Source organism: Papilio machaon, chromosome 1 (genome assembly GCF_912999745.1).
Source record: "Papilio machaon chromosome 1, ilPapMach1.1, whole genome shotgun sequence".
NCBI classification, from domain to species: domain Eukaryota; kingdom Metazoa; phylum Arthropoda; class Insecta; order Lepidoptera; family Papilionidae; genus Papilio; species Papilio machaon.
The window spans coordinates 2,465,449-2,485,809 of NC_059986.1; the positions used below are offsets into that span (position 1 = coordinate 2,465,449).

Consider the following 20,361-nt stretch of genomic DNA (forward strand, 5'->3'; position numbering starts at 1 on the left):
TAATAATCACGAATATAATATTTGAAAACCAATGAATGTTTGTTTTAATAACCTATTACGTGAAACTTCGAGAGAGACGTATTTGTTTGTTTATCCAAAGACTAAAGACAGGCAAAGATATCTGATGCATAAGTCAAATTAAATTATTACAGCTCATTAGCGCCCCCGCTGTCAACGACAAAAAATTGTCACAAAAATCTTTTTTCGTTCTGTAGCTGTCAATTTTTTTTTCTTTTTTGCTATTTTCTAAGGCGATGTAGATATATTTTTTGACAGAACTAAACGCGATAGTAACGTCTCTTACCGGCTCAAACGTCCTTGTTTAACTATATGTATTAAAACAAAAACCATCTTAGTCAAAACCCACTGCTAAATTAACAATTTAATTCTTCTTTCAAATATGTGACCTTACAATATTTTTGAATCTGTCTATGAATTAATTTATTTTCCGGATGGCAACACTAACCCCAAATTGTCACAAGTTGACGATGGCAACATACTTCTATCGATATAATTAAAATATGAGCATAATCTTAAAGTCTACATTATGTACTATATTATATACTTTTCAATCAATATGTATGTAATTTATAATATCAATTAAAAATAATGTCACACAAAATATTATGGTTTTTTTTTTATATCACACCCAAATATTTATTCCTCTCAATAGTATTTTAGAATTTACGCCTCAAATAAATACTGTCGTATTATTATTTCTATTATATACTTCATATCTTATATATCTAAATCACATCTTAAAATTATTGCTGAATAAATCTAGTGTTATTAAAAAAACATTTTGAAATCTTAAATGTATATTCAGTCAATAACTTTTATCATGAGTGTAACAAACAAAAACAACTAGGTTATTGCTTTTTTTAGTATGAAAAAGTTTAATGTAGTCAGTACGGTGCATGAAAAAATTATTTTAAAATGTGTTCCCATAACAAAAACAATTTCAATTTATGTTTAAGGAAAAATGTATGTCTAATTGTTGGTTTCTAAGATTAAAATCCGTATATAAAACATACCGACATCCCTCTCATTATCTTTGTCAAAAACAAGTCTCGGAAACCGATGAAAATTTTCTTTAAAAATTTCTGCTAGAAATAAATTCGGATATATAATTATGAAACTTATTCAACTAAACGCGACTTTGAGCTGAGATCAAAATACTGTAAACTAAAATTATCATTGTTAAAACATAATAAAGCTATTATATTATTTAATAGTTACACTGGATTTTACTGACCAAAATTCTGTTAACAATGCCTTCATTTCTTACATTTCTAACATTACAAAGATTTGATATAAAATTAAAAAAAAATTGTTTAAACATTATTTCTGTTGAAATCGTAAAGTGACAAAATTTATAAATATATATCATTGCTTAGTAATGGTTAATTATTGTTGGTCATAACTTTAAATGATTCTTAGGTCCCTGACAAAAAACCATTTCAACTTTCTATTAACTTATCACCTTTATATGATTTTATATAAATATTATTGTGTAGATTTGATTTCATATCAAAAATATTTCAATTTTTTTACAAATAGAGTATAAACCTCTCAATGATACCATTTATAAATCGTAATTTGCACTGCAAATTTAATTATCAATATTATCAAAATTGACTTTAAATTCCTCCTTAATAACTAATATGAATATAAAAAACATACCCTAATTAGTCTTCTCGTTGGCAACACTACCATTTGAATCAGTGATGCCAACCTGACCCAATAATTGGGTAACACTGGGTTCGTTCAATGTGAGTACCGCATGAGCTTCAACCATAACCACCAAAGAATTCCTAGCCTCTTCATGTGGCACACCGTGGGTTTTAGTAGCATGAGAATACCAAGCGCCAGTAGATGGCAACACTGAAACGCACCACTTGCATGATAACCTAAAAAATATTAACAAACATTATGAGTAATAAATCAAGAGAGCTAATGATGGACAATTAAGGCAATATGCCAACGAGGATTTTCAGTAACACAAGAGAATAGTAATAGATTTATCAACATCTTACAAAGCATATTAAAAAAATGAAATTTTACAATAAAAAGAAATTCCCCTTATAAGAAAAGGATGGGAAGGGAAAGTGGATTTGACAGAGGAAGATATCCTCTTTCTGTGCGCCCCTCTTCTGTCAATTAAAGGTAGGCAATGCATCTGCAATTACGGATATCTATGGGCAGTGGTCGCTTTGCTGTTTAGACAGATTCAAGTGCCGTCACTTGCTTGTTTGTCGCATTATGAAATAAAAAATTAAAACTAGTAGTGTACTTTAGGACATAAAATAAAAACTCACCTGTTAGTCACATGTCTAGATTTAACATGTCTTCTCCTATATCCCCAACTGTTGTACACACGCGGACAAAATGGACATGGAAACGATGGGTTAGCATAACATGTATTAGTTTTATCTGAAATATTAAATGTGATTTGGTTTATTGGAATATTTTAATTAAATGAATTGAAAATGACTTAGCTCACGTATGATTGTCCGGTGAAGGCACAGCCAGTAAACACTCGCCTTGAAGATGGACCCGAACCACCGTCAACAGACAATCATACGTAATTAATTTATTATTATGTCTCACGAAAGTTTAAAAAATATGTTTAAATTATCTTAAAAACTATAATAAAAAACAAGTTAATTATTATCAAGTTTAAATTAAATTATTATACCTTTAATATTTTGAACTTCGCTTGATACAGAATTCAGGCTATCTGTTGTTATACTCAAACTCTCCACAATTGTCCCGCTTTGCAATACATTTTCAACTTCTTTATCAATCTCTACGCTATCTTTATCTTCATCAATATCAATGCCATTTGTTTTATCAACTACGTTAAGACAAGGCTGTGTACTACTGACTTCGTTAATCCATTTCTTTACACTACGGTCTTTCTGTACCATCGAGCACATAGATTTAGTAGAAGAACTTTCTGGACTTATTGAATACTTCTTTTCCACATCTTCAAGCAATGCAATATCTGTATCGTTGGTGTTTTCTCCAGAGTAATCAGTTAATGGTGAATCAACAGGTTCAACTTTGGGTACTATGGCCTGTAAAAATATTAAATAATTTAATGAGTTATTCTATAATTTACTAGACATTAATTAATGAGTAATTAAAAAACTCATACTAACAGTATTCTTTAGAGAGTCAGCATTGATGACATTTGTAGCTACATCTGATTTGTACTGCGTGGTGTGAGGCTTCTTAGGTTTATTATTATTATCTTCTATTTCGCTCTTCTTACGTTTCTTTGAATTAGATGCAGGAATTTTCTGTAATAGAGTATTTTCGTATTATTGAAGCAATGAAATTATTAGGATTTTACTAGAAGTCTTTATTCTTTTGTCCCAATTTTAAAGAATAATAAATATAACCTATACAAAAGATGTCATCCCTTCTTTTTTTTTATTAAAAAAAGAGGTAACAATGTTTTTGTAAGCGCGTTTTGAAAGTGGAAAATTCACGGTAATATGCTATTTTATTAACAATCTTTACATTAACAATTGTCATATTGACCAATTTTAATAAGGAAATATTTCATACTAACGTCATCTTCGCGCGACTCACTGCCAGTAGACAAACCACAAATTCTCAACGTTTCTGCAGTCTTCAGAAGAACGGGCAGAAAATCCTCGGTTACATTAACCTCGCCATTATACATAAAAGTCAAGAGAGTTTGTAAAGAGGCGGTATTGATGTCATGAAGAACTATAATTGGATCCTTGTGGGGGTTTTGCTGTAACGAAAAAAAAGAGTGGGCGTAAGCCAGAATTCCAGAGAAGCGTCTAATACCTCAATGAATATATATCCAACCTGAAATATAGTTTTGAAAACGGAACTATTTGCAGACAGAATTACTTTATGTGCTTTGAAACTATGCCCTTCTGTAACCAGGGTGACATCCGACAAACCTTCGTCTTTATAAAGTTCCTTTACATTTGTTAATATATTACTTTGATACCCATTCCACTTTAAGCTTATCTCTTGGTTTGCCATCTCTCAATTTTCGAGGACATGCAGTTTGCTTATTTTAAAGAACACCAACGAAAACAAACAAAACAAAATGCTTGCAATAGCTTAATTTTAATGAAGGAAAACAATAGGGACATTGCCAGCTAAAATATTTAATTCCCACAGATAAAATTAATGCTTGTCAGTGTTGTCAGTGCCTAAAAACCCATATTTTTGCCATCATAACATTTTTTTTACTTTTATATTATTATTTTTCAATAACCCATCGTTTGAATAATTTCGCTCACTATTTCCTTTTTTTGTTTCTGGAGTAAATTATTTGTTCCTCATTGGTCGAAAGCTCGAAAGACAGCTTAAGAAAAGTACTAACAAAAATGCAAAATTAACACTCTATCAGTGAAAGCAACTAATCCTTTACTAGATGGCGTTAAAATCAATCGTAAATAAAATAAAACATTGATTTCAATTTTACTTTCGTGTAAGAATAAACGTAATTTTGGGGTAATGCGCTAGTTTCTTTAGGGCTTATTTCTTCATCATTCTTAAGAGCCCATTATTTTAAATTGCGCAAAACCTTAAAGTTGTTGCCCGCTAATATGCTTGAACCTCTGTCCGGTGGAATTTAATGGCAAATAATAGCCATACTCAGTTCAAAGAAGTATAAGATACTTATACCGAAGGAATACCGTGTTCTGACAAGTTTAAGTAATTTTCACAATTATAACAAACTGTAACTAAAATACAAATAGAAATTATGATCAAAATGTATTTAATATTTTTATCCGCGTATAAAATATTATTACAGTCACCTCCTTTAAAATATTACATTATTTTTAATATTAAATACTAATATTAGAATGCGAAAGTTTCGATGGATGGATGAATGTTGTTGGGGGTCTCCAAAACGGATCTCACTGAAATTTGGTATAGGTACATAACATAGTCTCGAAGAACAAATCGACTACTGATTAATTTTTTTTAATCCGCACAGACGAAGTCGTGAGTGACAGCTAGTTATATACAAAAGTTTATTTAATGTATTACAATGAACATTAACTAATTTAATTTTACAACTTCCTCACAGCTTTGTGGTGTTATTTACAATATTGTTTATCAAGTCTGTGGTTTTATGACGATTTCAAATTTTCAAGGACATGCGTATAAATTATATATTTAATATTCATTTAATCCACATCTTTCATATAGTTTGTAGTTGTGTTTGTATGATTGTTAATTTTCACAATTTTATTAAAAATTTATCAAACTTTTTTGTAATAAAGCTCAACAAGGGTAACAAAAATTGTTTATACTATTTGTTCTCGATGCTGCGCAATGAAAAAAAATGTAATAATCGCTCGCACACGAAGTGAGTTTCAAGGAAATTATTTCGCAAAATGCATGAATGTGAAATTTGAAATCATTCAAGTTAAATTATTATTTTTAATCTGAAATAAAATTAAAAATCCTTGATTAAGAATGCGAGTATTTGGGTGTGCGGATGGATGTTTGTTAGAAGGCATCTCCACAACTGCTTCATGGATCTCGATGAAATTTGGTATTGATATAGCGTATTGTCTGAAAGAACACATCGGTTACCTAGGATCCCGGAATTGTGTACGGTTCTGTTATATGCTTATTTTGTTTTACATGTTTACTCGATTACTACGCAGCAGTTCTACATATATTATTGAAATTTGGCACTGATTTAGAACATAATCTCCAATGACTCATAGTATTCTGCCCCTATTCACCAACCAGCCCCTAAAGTGTCCCTTATGTGGGACCTGAAAGTTACTAAAAACTAAATTATTACGCCACGTAATTGCTGATTATTTATAGGATGTTTGGTAAAAATGGCAATAAACCTGTTCTTGTATTTTTAATTCCGCGCGAACGAAGTCGCGGGAAAAAGCTGTATTCAAAATATACAACAACAAAACCTACTAATAACAAGGCGGATAAATACTACCCATTTAAGATGAATGTACAATCGGTATCACATTATGTTGTTTTAACAGGTCAATTGGTCAGTTAACATTAGAACGTAATTTTTATTTATAATAATATAATTTGTATTAGTATTATTTATTTATTATTATTTACATTTATTTATTTATTTACAATACAATTAATTATGCCTCTGAACAGTTACTTGCATTTTTTAGAAATTATTATATTTTTAACCCTACAATTTAGTATAATTTTCTCTCAGTCTAATTGTCCTAATTTAGTTACATGTGGTGCTTGTATAGGTTATGCGTACGATTCGTGTGTTTGGTGTCCTTCTGTGAGTATTAATCAGTAATTTTTGTTAGTTTTTAAAAAATTCAATCAGATCGACGCTGTTAATAGATTTAACTGCAAATAAAAATTTTAAATATATTTTGAGGAAAAAGGAATTTTTATAAGAACCTTTTATGTAACCTGAAAAGTTTTACAAAACTAAACATTTAACTTTAGTCATCTCGATAGTAGAAGTGCGAGAAGTAAGTTTTTTTTTATTTGTTGTTCATAAGTATTTTTTTTTTGCCCTTTAGAAAGCCCATACGGGACCACGGTGTAAATCGAAAGATCTAGTAGAAGCAACATGGTGCTCCGAAACTGTATCCGAATCAATTTTGAATCAGAAAATCATACGAAATGATGATTTAAATTCCGGAGAGAATGGTACCAAGGTTCAATTTTCACCACAATTAATGACTGTCAAGGTACGTCCAGGTTTACCTATCAACTTCAAGATGGCGTACCGACCTGCTAAAGATTATCCACTAGATGTCTATTATGTCATGGATTTTTCTTATACAATGAGGGCATACAAAAATCTTCTTCAAAAGCAGGGTCTAGAGATTTATAGGGAGCTGACTTTACTAACAAATAATGTTCGACTGGGTATTGGAACATTTGTTGATAAGCCCGCATATCCTTTTATAAGGTGAGTTAAGTGGCATACTTAAATCAATTCATTAGAATAAAATATTTTTACGGATTTGCCTAAATATGTACGATATAAACATTCGAAACGTTAAATGGTACATTTCTTTTATCTTTGTACTTTTACTATAATTTAATATATCATAACAGTTTATCTATAAGGTAAGTAATATAATACGCTTATTTGCAGGTCAGATAGTGTGGCTTACTCCTTTAAAAATCATTTATCTTTAACGCAGAACATGACTCAGTTTCTAAATGCTCTACGAGACGATTTGTTCGGATCAAACAATGACGACCCGGAAGGTGGTTTCGACGCCCTGATGCAGGTCATGCTATGTCAGAATGAAATAGGATGGCGGGAAAATGCCAGGCGAATCATAATCTTATCAACTGATGCTACTTACCACAGCGCCGGAGATGGTAAATTCGTTGGTGCTGTCAAACCGAACGATATGAAATGTCACCTCGAAAATAATAATTATAACATGGACCTAGACCTTGACTACCCCTCTGTGAGTCAGATTAATAAGATCGCTACCGAAAACAACTTTAAAATAATATTCGCTGGAATTTCTTCTGTAAAAGATCATTACGAAGGTCTAGTGAAGAAAATAAGAGGTGCGAAATATGTAGAATTCAGTGACGGCTCAAATTTGGTTACAATGGTCAAAGAGGAATATCTAGTAAGTTGAAATATGTATTTTGAAAATATGCAACAAAAAATTATTTTCTTACCTAATTTTATCATTTTAGACATTGATAAGGAGCATGCAAATAAATGCAGAATTGCCACCACATATTGAACTTTCATTAAGTCCTGACTGTCGTAAAGAAGGGAATTGCATAATTAAACATAATGAATCTATTACTATAAATGCAACGTTAACGGTCAAAGCTTGTCCCAGTTCTGATGAAGCAAGCGAAGTGCTAGTGGGTCCTGTAGCTTTAAACGAGAAACTAAAAATTATAGTAACAAGCGATTGTGTGTGCGATTGTGAACGTAAAAATACAAACACGAATGCATCACAATGTAGAGGAAATGGAAAATACCAATGTGGTATCTGTACATGTAACAAAAATACGTAAGTAACTATGAGTATGTTGAATTGTATTATAAAACTCTTCTTACTTTAAACTGTTCGCTAGTTAATGATTTAAAATGATAGCTTTCAATAGTAAAATATGTACATTGATGTTCTTTATAACAAGCTAGTTCTGAATTGATTACGTGAAGTGAAAATGTCTATTGTGTAGGTTATATTATATTGTTTTCAGTTATGGTGAAGATTGCGGCTGCACGGGCATATCAAGTGTTGATTTAGATAAATGTAAATTAACAGTAACAGCAACAGACTACTGCAGTGGAAGGGGTACATGCAGGTAAAATTTATTTGTATGAAACAAACTGAGTATTCATAAACCTTTCAGGAAATAGCTGGCCTGTTTTTTAAACGGATGTTTCAGCAGTGGAACTCGAGCTCGCCTTCTTAATGTAAATATACAAATTTCAGTTGTGGCAAGTGTATACATTGTAAGAAAGGATTTTCTGGAGATTTCTGTCAATACGACGACACCGCTTGTCCAAGTCCCGGTGGCAAGCTGTGCGCAGGGAGCGGGTTATGTCGGTATGGGAAATGTGAATGCGTCGCCGGCAGAACTGGTCCAGGCTGCGATTGTCCGCTGAGCATTGATACATGTTATGCGCCACACTCCAAAGAGGTAAATAACTAACATTATTAAATAATTTAAGACAAGTTACTGAAACTTTAACCTCAAAAGCAAAGATAACGCTCTCAAAACAGTGTAACACATTTTTCTTGATTTAGTTGACATAACTGTCCACGATTTCGAACTAGGTATATATGATGAATTTAAGCATTAATTTCACATTGGTCTTTATAGGTATGTTCGGGAACTGGAAACTGCATTTGCGGCGAATGCCACTGTTTGCCAATGAAAACATCAAATCGAACATGTTCGGGACGTTTTTGCGACAATTGTGACGAATTTGCCGAGAAACGATGCCTGGAACTCGAGAACTATGCGGAATGCAATTACTTGTATAACAAAACGTACTGCGACCAGTTTCATAATCAGACTTCTTTAACTGAAATTAAAATTGTTGATAAATTGGACACTACACTATCGGATCAAGGAATGACCAAATGGTGCAAGAAGGAGTTATGGAACGGAACACTTCTTTTTCAATACCTATACCCAATTACGTCACCGAACATCTTGCAAGTTATAATTGCAAAGGAATTGGAGCAGCCACCTGAAATTAATTTATTTAGTAAGCTACTTTGTTTTTTGAAGTACCTGCACATTTTTCAGGTGCATATCGAACTGTAAAATCTAGAGAATGTGTTTTCTTTTACAGTTGCTGTAGGAGTTCCTTTTGGAGTGCTTATTCTGATCGGTCTTCTGACAATTATTATCTGGAAGATTCTAGTAGATCGAATTGACGCTAGAGAATATAAAAATTTCGCAGAGAAGGCTGCTGCAGCTGGATTCTCCGTGCCCGGCATTGTTAACCCAGTGTATCGACCGCCAGTCAGCAACGTTAATAACCCAATGTTTGACAATAATTTATGACTAAAAGTGTAGTGTAGATTTCCTTAATTTGTAATAGTTCCTGTGCCTACTAAGTCTGCCGGCGAGATCCGTCTTAATCATATTGGAACCGAAATAAGGCATAAATCATTCTGCGACCCTAAAAGTAGTTCATTGGACAGCTTTCTCCAGGGTCCTGCGCTCTGGCCCACCAAAAGCCTGTCGCCTAGGCAATTCTTGCTGGAGGGCTAGACAACACGGAGTCTAATTGTTCTCTTGTTTATAGTTTCTCCGACATACAACATATTCGTTATGTTAAATATTTTCTTTTATCTTGTACTATTTTGTTTAACTTAATATTCTTCAACGAATTCAGATTAAAATTGTACCAAAAACACCAATATTTTTCATTTGGTGAAGTCAAATTTATTTACGAACGTACAACGTAAATGTTTTCTAATCATTCATTTATTTAGCATTATTATTGCAGAAAACAGTTACTAAAACACAACAATATTACCTTAGATCACTCATCTCAGCATTATAACATGAACAGCAACAGAAAAGAAATTTTGGGGAAAAGTAAAATAAATTTAATTACCAGATTTATTAAAATGACAAAACTTTCTATGGGTTTACTTTTTAACGAAATATATATATTTTTAAATCCACAATCACTAAATTAAATACAATAAATATAAATTATTATAAAAGACGAACAAAACATTCGAAAGACATTAAAATTTACATATTCAGAAACATTTTAGTGTTCGCAACTTCTAAGGATTTACAATTTATTTTGTTATTTTAAGAATGTACCCACAAGTAATTTATTTACTATCGTGACTTTCAAACGACTATTCATTTTAATCAATTTTAGGAGTTTTTAATGAAATTATTATTAAAAGGATTTATTATTTTTTGTGTGCTCGTGGATTCGGTCGATCTGTCGTACGTCGTAAACGCGTTGGTTTTTCATCACAATATAGTTTCTTTTCTCGACGTTCTTCGCCTTTGCCCGAGATTGTCTGCCACACAAATGTAAAATATAAATTTAATGTCATCCAGGATTATAAATAATGTCTGAATATTATCGATAAGAAAGTAGACACATCAGTATCACGAACAAGATAAAAGATACGAAATATACCATGTCGCAAGATAGTCATTGACCTCTTTAATTGAATTGTTTATCGATGTCAAAACACAATAGCTACATTAATCTATGCTAGCTTGATCATATCTCGCAAGATACACCAATAATCTCATCGTTTCTAGAAATATACCATCATTGCATACCCTTTGTGATTCCCGGTTTGAATTTCGATATCTTAGCTCTGAGCATGGCAATCCCGGGGCGAGGTCCCCGGCAGGAAGTCTTTCATCAATACTCACGTTGTAAGAATTGACAGGTGAACGTCTGAAGAATGTACATGAAGAAGGATTGAAAAGTCAACTTATAAAGTATTTCAAAAAAGTACAATGCAAATATTTTATATTAAAACACGTACGGAGCGTTACTTTCATACGACAGCATACTGGGGTCTTGACTTCTTGTCGGTTGTGGTGGACTGCTCGGTACTTCAAACGAGTCCCGACACACTGCCTCACGGACCTCCTGCAAACGCCGCCTCTCCTCTGCCACTTTGCGATCTATCTCAGCGACTACGGAAATTATTTTATTACTTTGTTAAATAAATTCACGAAATGATGTTTGTTGTATGCGGGGTTATTTTTCCATGTTATTACTAAGTATCAAAACGTGGGTTCAAAGCACACTTACTGTGTTTATTCCTTTGTCGTTGTTTGTTAATAACTTCGTTTTCTAAACAGTCTATTCTTTTACTGAGAACTTCTTCTTTACGGAGTATCGATTTCCACGTTCTACATATTTTAAAATGCAGAAAAGAGAGCTCTTGAGCATCTAATGCCTGTAATACAAGAGTAGTTTTGTTACAAATGTCTTTTCTTTTAATACATAATATAAGCAGTTTATATTGCCCCTTACCTCAATATTTTCCGTTAATATTTTGTTTGCTATGTATCTCAAATATGCTTGTTCAGCAATTTTTCTTTGTTCTACATCCACTTGCTCAAATATATTGCGAATTGTATCAGAAATGTTGACATCGAGGGAACAAGTACATGGGCCGTGTATCTTTGCTTTTGGATTATAGTTGAATTCTTCAACATCAGTTTTTGTTAATGTTTTTATTTCGTAATTCGAGTTCTTCTTTAAATTCTGCGTGTTTACATCAATGGAAGAAACGTTCGCCATATCCTAAGAATTTCAAATTAACTTTATTCAAATAAGTTTGCTTCAAATTATACTTGTGAATTTAACTTACCTTATTTACATTCGAAGACAAAATAATTTTGGCTCTTAAAATCTTGTTTTCTTTCTCCAACCTATCAACTTTTCGCATTGCATCAATACTCATACTTCTTAAATTTTCAGTTTCATTTTCATGTACCTTTAAAATATCCTGTAACGTTTCCTCGTGAAGACTTTGCAAACTTTGAACTCCTTGGTTATGTTCATTCATAATGTTTTTAATGTTATTGTCATATTGTGCTTTGATTGCCCGAATCTTTTCTTTGTAACTCCTGTCTATATTTTCTAGCGTACTTGTAAGTAATTTGATCTTTTCTTGTTGGTTATCGAATTGGACCATGACAGATACATCTTTAGTCTTTATGTGGTCAACATTAGTGACATTTTTACTAGATTTTATATTCAAATCTTTTGGTATACCAATCAACAAGTTTGAATGTTTTTCAATGATAGGGATATTGGTAAAAGCATACGGCTTCTTAAGTTGTTCGTTGCTATACGTTCTCTTTAGAAATTCTTTGAATATTTCAGTATTTGTTAGTTCACGATCTCCTTTGACGTCTGTTTTATTTTCAATTCCGATTTTATTTAATGTATTCGTTGTGTATTCAATACTTTGGCCAAATGCGTTGTCTCCTTTTCTTATATCTAACTGCGAGGTAGTATCCACAGAATCATTTATTTTAATGTTTCCGTTATGTAAATTACTGTTGCGATCTAACATATTCTGTTTATACAAGTACAAGTCGATCTTAGTTTTGGGCACACTGTTAAATATTATTTCTTCTTTATGATTTTCTTTCATTTCTATAGGTTCACAATTTTCCCTATATAACTTTAAAGAAGTAAATGAATGCGAGAGGCGACTATCAATTCCTTTACTGCCATTTATTCCATTTTTCTGCTCTGCCTTCCTAACCTTATTTTCAACAGCTAGATCTTTAATAAACGTCGTTTCGCTTAAAGAGATGTGCGAATAAACAGGTTTAGATGCTAGCAAAGTACTTTTGGCTTCATCAGTCAAAGATTTAAGTGCATTCTCGGTACTATATTTATTTTCTTTAAATGATTTTGTGTCGGATATTACTTTTGCAGAATAATAATCGTTTTGTGGTAGTATTATTTCTCTGCTAACTGTCTTATATACTGATTCACTGAATCTCGTTTTTTCTCTCGGAATATCTGTATTGATCTTACTTTCGTTCTCACAATCGGAGTCTCGATATATAATAATAAAATCCTTATTAGTAACAATATTTGAATGAGTTAATGATAGGTTCATTTCATTACTTTCGCTAGTAATAGCAAAAATATTATCAATACTAGTTTTTTTCACCTTGGCAACGTTTGGTGTACCAATGCGAATTTTGTCACTTTCCATGTTTGAAATTAAACTGAATGAAGTTAAATCATTATCAGCAATTTTATATGATGATCCTTTAGAAGCCATCTCTAATGCTGTCACATTATTAATCGGGCTTGAATTCATTTCATTGACATGACATGATTGCTTACTCACAGAATCTAATGTATCTTCGTTGCTAATACATGAAACAGAGTATTGTTCCATTGCTGTAAAACTTAGTTTCTTAATTTTATAGTGTACATATGCATTCTTTACAAATCCTAAAGTTGGCTCTACATTTGTTGCTAAAATTTGAACTTCGTTGATATCAGGTTGTACGTTAGTTAGCAACGGACTTTCTTTTTTATCTGATTTTGGTACCATACAGTCATCGGATCGCTTATCGAGCACTCTTCCTTCTTCGAACCCGCCAATAATTTTATTATTCATAGTAGTCTCAGGTAAATAACTACTATCAATTTCATTCAAGTCCAATTTTTCAGTTTGTGTTGATATGCTTGTTAAATTATTTTGTAACTGAGTTTGTGCAGCAAAATCGAAAGCTTTTTTATTCTTTAAAGCGTCTAATACAGATCTGAGAGATTTAATATCTTGACTTTTTTCTTTCACCTCCAATCTGACTTTTTTAATAATTTCTTCTTTTTCTTTTTTGTCTTTGTTTGCACCTTCTAATTGAGCTTCTAACTCATTTATTTTATCTAATGCTGTAGTGTACATGTCTTGCATAGAACAAATTTCTTCTTCTAATTTTAATATATAAATTCGTACAGATTGTTTAAGTTTGTCAATCAAAAGCTTTTGATTAAGTAATTCAGCTTCTAAGTCATTAATAACACTTTTGTCTTTAGATAACTGGTTCTCTAACGATTTCTTAAGAACACTTAATTCTTTTTGTGCATCTATTTTCTCTTTTATTGCTTCTTCCTTTTCTTTGTATATTTTTTGCTTCTCTTTTTCAACAATTTTTTTGGCCTCGTCAGCTTTGGTTAACACTAAATGACAAGAATTATTTCTTGTTTCAATGTAATCATCAATTCTTTCCAACGACGTCATTATACTTTTGAGGCTACAATTATCTGGCGACAAAGCGCTGTCGCCAACACATTTAATTTCAAGTTGCTTTATATCGGTAGCAATAATTTCTATTTCGCCACTTAACCGACTTTCATTTTCTTTAGCTGATGTTTCAACTTCAATAATAGTCGTTGAGAGTTTTTCTTCTAATTGTAAATTCTGATCCTTTAATTTTGCCAATTCAATTTTCATATTATGAGTTGCTTTAGAATCTAAAACATGTTATTGTTATATTTTGATGGTTTATAATTTTAATAGTTACAAAAATTACGTACGTAATTACGTACGTGCTTTGAGAAATATTAAAAGTCAAGTCTTACGGTGTGCTTCCATTAGCTTCAGTGATTGGTCTATTTCATGATTCCTGATATCTCTATTTTCGCCTATATCTAACATGGTAGCTAAGCTTGTCTGCAATCTTTGGACTTCATCTCCTAATTCATTAACTTGGTTCTCCAAAATGGCTATTTTATCATCCCGATCAGCAATTTTTTTACGAAGGTTAGCTGTGGTTTGATCCTAAAATAAAACATAGAATTAACAACCTGCCCATGACACGTATATTTCACTTTTGCAGCTATTTAGCATTGACTTACTGAACAGTAACATTACATATTACATAACATTTTAGATTCTAGTTACTTATTATAATTAATAAAACAAATATATTCTGCGCTGGCTTTATGCTGAGGACAGGCTGGAGAAGAATACATAGATACTACATGTGTGAACATACATACAAGCCAACAAAAAAAAAAGAGAAGACAAACTATTTTATTTTATATATCAAACTTAGATGATTACCGATTCTTTCAATTCGTTCAAAAGTTCTTGGATTCGGTTCAGATTATAATAATTCTCTTTTTTAATTTTCTCGACTTCATTTTTTATATCAACCACTTGTAAAGAGTTAGATACTTTTACCTGTAGCTGAAGCTGGAAAATAAATATACCACATTAAAACAAACTAAATCGATACAGTTATCACATGAATTAAAACAAAGTCTTGAGTACCTCTTCTCTTGCTCTTATTAAAGTATCTTCAATATTCTCATTATATGCCATTAGGTTATTAGTTGCTTCTTGTAACTCTTGATTTCTTATTTCTAAATTTTGCATAAGAATCGATTTCGATTGTAATTCGAGCTCAAGATTTTCATTTTCTTTTTTAATTTCATTGTAAGCAATTTTCAACTCTTCATGATCAGTTTCTAAGGCTGCTTTCGAGTTAATTTTATTTGCGAGAATATTGTTTTCCTCTATTATCGCATTCAGAGTGCTCTTAGTATTAATATTTTCCGTTTGTAATGATTCTATTTTATTTTTTGATAGTTGTAGTTGTTCTTGTAGTGTTTTTATTTGTATGACCAATTTATTGTTTTCATCTTTTTTTTCCTTTATAATGCTTTGTAAATTATTAAGTTCGCGTGTTTGTCTAGATATTTGACTTTCAATATTATCCTTTTCGAGAAGTAAATTATCATATTCTCTACATAAATTAAAATAGTTCTGTTCTAAAGTTTTCACTCTTTCCGAAAGTGAAATGAAATGTTTCTTTTCTATTTTCATCTTAGCTAATGTCTTTAACTGATTCTGAATTTCATGATTTTTGAGTAATAAATCATTTTTTAAATTAATATTTTCGTCGAACATTACATCGTTTCGGTGTTTTATCATTATCAGCTCTTCTTTCATTTTTTTGTTTTCTTCCAAAACAGTTGTAAAATACTCTTTTTGTTCTTTAAGTACTTTAATCTGAATATCAGCTTTGTCAAGTTCAATAGTTTTTTCCTGCAATTTATTCAACAGAACATTTTTTTCTATTTCAAGGTTTTCATACAAATTTTGTGAAGCTTTTAAATTTTCTTTTAACTCATCTATTTCTCGTAGCTTACTTTCTAATGCCTCATTATCTTTTTCTTCTAAATATTTTATGCTTTCACGACTTCGGCTTATTAAATTTTTAATACCTTCGGTGTTAAGTGCGACAAATTTATCGATTTCATTTAACAAGACATCACTACCATTATTTTGATTGTCTAACGTTCTCATGTCCTTTTCGTCTGATTTTTTTACACATATCTGTAAGTTTTCGTCAATTTTCTCACTATTTACTGATAATTTCTCATAACTACTAATAGTGTCTAATAATAATTTACTTTCTTTACTGGCCAGATTTAAAGAATTAAGTGCTTCTTTTTTTTCACTTTCTAGTTCTTGAATTTTGTCATTAAAAAGCTGATTCATTTCCTGTAACTGATTAACAAGATTACTATTTTCCTGTCTTATGCTGTCTGCTTCCATCATCAAACTTTTCGTCTCTAAACATTTGTTAATTAATTCATCTTTTAAATCTTTCCTTTCATTAAGTAGCTCTTGATTCTCATTGGTTAAATTTTTTACACAATCTTGTAATTCGAACATTAATGTCTCCAACTTTTCGTTACGTTTATTCATCTTTTCATTTAATTCTGAAAATATTTAAATTTACTAAGTTTAATAATGTACTACAAACTGAAACACAACCGCCTTTATTATTGGTTCGGTTACTCTTGTACAACGAAATTTGTTAGTTACTGACACGGAATATGTATATATATGATTACTAATATTATAAATGCGAATGATGAATGGATGGATGGATGGATGGATGGATGAATGGATGGAAGTTTGTTTGAAGGTATCTCCAGAACGGCTCAACAGATCTCGATGAAATTTGTCATAGGTGTAGAACATAGTCTGGAAGAACACATAGGCTACTACTGATTATTTTTTTATTCCGCGCAGACGGAGTGGCGGGCGACTGCTAGTTTTTGACATATATTAATATAAATTAGGCAAGAAAGAGTTGAAAACGAATTCTCGACAGACAACTGGACAATTATAGATATAAAGTCATTTTTGGTATTTTTGTATTCAATAGTTTAGTTATTGAAGATTCAAGATAACATTAGTAATTTTAACAAACCTTTCCATTTCTCTATTTCTAGATTACCAATCATAAGTTTTTCGTGGAATTCATTTTTAATTTGGTTACTTTCTTCCTCTTTATAGTAGAGTGTATCTTTAAGATTTTTAACTTCTTGTTTTAGCAAATTTATTTGCTGTATTAATTCTTCTACCTCGTATTGACTTTCTCTTTCGGCCTGCAAAAATATCTTATCAAGAAACTGTTTAACATTTATATAATCGTGACTTTACTTAATTTGTAACATATGCACTAACGTTGTCTTTATTTTTCCTTAGAAACTTGTTTATCTCAACTGTCAAAGTATCTATTTGTTGATCTTGACACATAATCTTGCATTCATTTTCTTTTAATTTACAAATTAACGAATGCTTTTCCTTTTCCCAATCAGTTGAAGATTCGCTTAATTTATTTTGCAGTGATATATTTTCGCTTCTGATCTGTTCCAACATAGATGATTTTGAATCGATAATTTCAGTTTGAGCACGTAACTGCGTTTCCAAAGTACATGTTTCATCAGCCAGTACTATAAATTTCTCTTTAAGATCATCGAGATCTTCCGAACGTTTTTTGTAATATTCTTTTTCCGTAAGTAGCATATTGTACGAATTTAATTTGTTTTTTAATGTTTCATATTCTTTTTCAAGTTCGTCATATTTAAGACATTTTTGTGTCAAACAATTTTTTTCATATTTCAATTCATCATAACACAGAAGAAGTTCATCATAGCAAGCCTGTAAATTCTTTAACCGATGCAAATTTTGTACTTCTATACTACAGCAGTTGTTAATAAACAAAGTTTCATTTGCCAAAGCCTCTTCTTCTTCTCCAGACGTATTACTTTTGCTTAGAATTTCTTTCATCTCATCGTTTCCTATTATATCTGCTACAAGATGTGCTCTTTTACTATCGATGTTTATTTCAAAGTTTCCTTGTGTAGTAACTGCGAATGCAGTTTCTACTCTTGAAATTATTTCCGTATGATAACACGAGCATTCTTTTGAACAAGGTGAAATTAGGGCGCAACAGAATTTTTCCAATACTTTCAATTTATAAAAGATCTTTCCTTTAATGTCGATATTTCGTGTATCTTTTCCCGATGTCTGTAGAAATATTAAAGTATTAAATATTAATTTGCCTCAAAAAAGGAACTTATTATTTTTAATACTTACCAAGAGATCGAGATAGTGTTTATACTTCTCATTTTGACATAAAGTACCAAATATTTTTTCTAATGCTGTGTAAATATGAGCATATATGCAATAAGGTTCACATACATCATTTTCCATTACCTAAAAGAAAATTATCAAAAAATAACTTTTTGGAATCAGTCAAGTTGATAAGTACGTTATATTATTTACCAATACATCAGATCATCTCTATTAAAAAAGACACTTACAGCAATTGTATTTCGCATCGCATTCAATTTAGCGTCTTTTCTGATTATGGTATCTTTCATTTCTTCAATCCTTGGATCATGAACAACTAAAATTAATAATAATTATTTACTAAAAACTTATACTTTTACTATATATTAATAATAATAATGAACTTAATTATTACCAGTGCTTGCATCACATGGACAGGTAAGAGGTCCACTCTGATCACCTTGTGTTTGTGTTTCTTTACTCGGATAAAAAGATTTGTCCACAGACCTCTAAAAATCATACAAACATCAGACAAAACATAAAGGTACGGAACATAAAATATAATTGAAGCAAACCAAACCAGGTTACTCATAGAATTTTGCATTCGTGTGAATTGTTTTACCATGCAATTGATACAAACCTCGGTTGCGATTGATGAGCTTGTCTGAAAACAAATGAATACGAACTTAATGATATTTTTTAACATAATCGAATGGTTTTTTTTAATTTTAAGTAAACGACTGCTTGCCCGTATTTGTCGAACGTCTATTATTTTTAATCTTATGAATAATTACTTTTTTGTACCTTGGGAATATGTAACTATGAAAGTTTTGGGTCGAAAGAGGGATGCTACAAAATTATTTTATGTAAAAATTCATAATAATAGTTAATTTTGAAATTAGTTAGCGTTACATTTTGTACCTCAAAGTCTGGAAATCGCATTATCTGAAAATTAAACAAGTGCACATTAAGTTAGGATATTCTATTCGGAATATACAAAAAAATATTAAAAGCGAACGAAGAGCTAACAGAAAATATTAAATAACCTCTAGTAAGATTTGAAGGAAATTTACCTCATCTCCTCTTGATTTTCCCGTCTAAAAATACAAAAATAATTAAAAATTCATTCTAATTATTGACATATAATTCAATAAAATAAATAAAATATGACATACCTCAAAAGTTTCAGAATCAATACCCTTAAAATTAAAACATAAATTAATTTGCGCCTTTATTTGTATGAAAAAAAAATATACTTTATTCGTAAATTACCTCTGTAAATCCAGACAGATCTAGATCCAAACACTAAAAAAATAATAACAATTAAGTGACAATAGTAAAAATACTTAAAGAGACAAAAGTATCATAATTCTTACCATATCATCTAGTTGTTTATTAGCAGCTTTTATAGCTGCATGCTGAAACAATTTTGAAATAAATAATTTTGCTGATGGTAACAAATAATACAAAATCAATTAACTTACAGCATTTGCTATCTCGTTCTTTTGATCATTTGTAAGTTCAAGCTGATCGTATGCTGCTAACAACTGTTCAAATTCTTCGATCTTCCGTCTCAAACGATTAATTTCTGTATTCTTCGTAACCATAAGTGTGTTCACTATGACGTCGGTAGGTATATATTTTGGCCTACAGGTGTCATTGTTACGTTTTATGATTTCCACCAAGTGGTCACTTTTGTCCGAACAAAAATGTGACCAGGCTCTCGCGTCCGTGCATGATGAATAAGCTTTCAGTTTTCCTTCATTCCTTGAGGGCAAGTCCACGAGATCGTACTCGTTAAATACTCGTTCTCTTTTCGATATAAATGACATGACTTAACTTAAATACAAACAGTTAAGTAAATTTAAGTAACCGACATTATGACATAGTTACGCTGAATATTTTACATTATTAAATTTTAAATCCATGAACAATATCGTAATATCAATTATTATAAACAATATCTAAAATAATAAAT

General features: G+C 31.1%; 3 protein-coding genes across 3 annotated transcripts; 1 reads left to right on the forward strand and 2 right to left on the reverse strand.

The window, feature by feature from the left end:
• Positions 1 to 1,651: 1,651 nt before the first annotated feature.
• Positions 1,652 to 4,113, reverse strand: LOC106714183 (protein abrupt). Its single transcript, XM_045678610.1, has 6 exons — positions 3,847 to 4,113; positions 3,581 to 3,769; positions 3,165 to 3,305; positions 2,699 to 3,080; positions 2,319 to 2,433; positions 1,652 to 1,910 (listed from the first exon to the last, which is right to left on the reverse strand). The coding sequence occupies exons 1-6, from the start codon at positions 4,027 to 4,029 to the stop codon at positions 1,685 to 1,687; spliced, it is 1,236 nt and encodes a 411-aa protein (XP_045534566.1). The 5' UTR covers positions 4,030 to 4,113; the 3' UTR covers positions 1,652 to 1,684.
• Positions 4,114 to 6,140: 2,027 nt separating this feature from the next.
• LOC106714214 (integrin beta-PS) lies at positions 6,141 to 9,783 on the forward strand. Its single transcript, XM_014507188.2, has 8 exons — positions 6,141 to 6,292; positions 6,543 to 6,937; positions 7,127 to 7,622; positions 7,693 to 8,021; positions 8,215 to 8,319; positions 8,451 to 8,658; positions 8,842 to 9,232; positions 9,320 to 9,783. The coding sequence occupies exons 2-8, from the start codon at positions 6,702 to 6,704 to the stop codon at positions 9,532 to 9,534; spliced, it is 1,980 nt and encodes a 659-aa protein (XP_014362674.2). The 5' UTR covers positions 6,141 to 6,292; positions 6,543 to 6,701; the 3' UTR covers positions 9,535 to 9,783.
• Positions 9,784 to 10,406: 623 nt separating this feature from the next.
• On the reverse strand, positions 10,407 to 20,323 carry LOC106714184 (cytadherence high molecular weight protein 2). Its single transcript, XM_045679903.1, has 22 exons — positions 19,868 to 20,323; positions 19,760 to 19,801; positions 19,656 to 19,688; positions 19,559 to 19,582; positions 19,457 to 19,480; positions 19,305 to 19,328; positions 19,024 to 19,047; positions 18,799 to 18,892; positions 18,635 to 18,720; positions 18,408 to 18,527; positions 17,493 to 18,338; positions 17,236 to 17,413; positions 15,695 to 16,738; positions 15,282 to 15,580; positions 15,072 to 15,203; positions 14,588 to 14,786; positions 11,841 to 14,479; positions 11,501 to 11,773; positions 11,276 to 11,423; positions 11,004 to 11,157; positions 10,792 to 10,912; positions 10,407 to 10,520 (listed from the first exon to the last, which is right to left on the reverse strand). Exons 1-22 carry the CDS (start codon positions 20,213 to 20,215, stop codon positions 10,407 to 10,409), a joined length of 6,966 nt encoding a protein of 2,321 aa, XP_045535859.1. The 5' UTR covers positions 20,216 to 20,323.
• Positions 20,324 to 20,361: the final 38 nt, after the last annotated feature.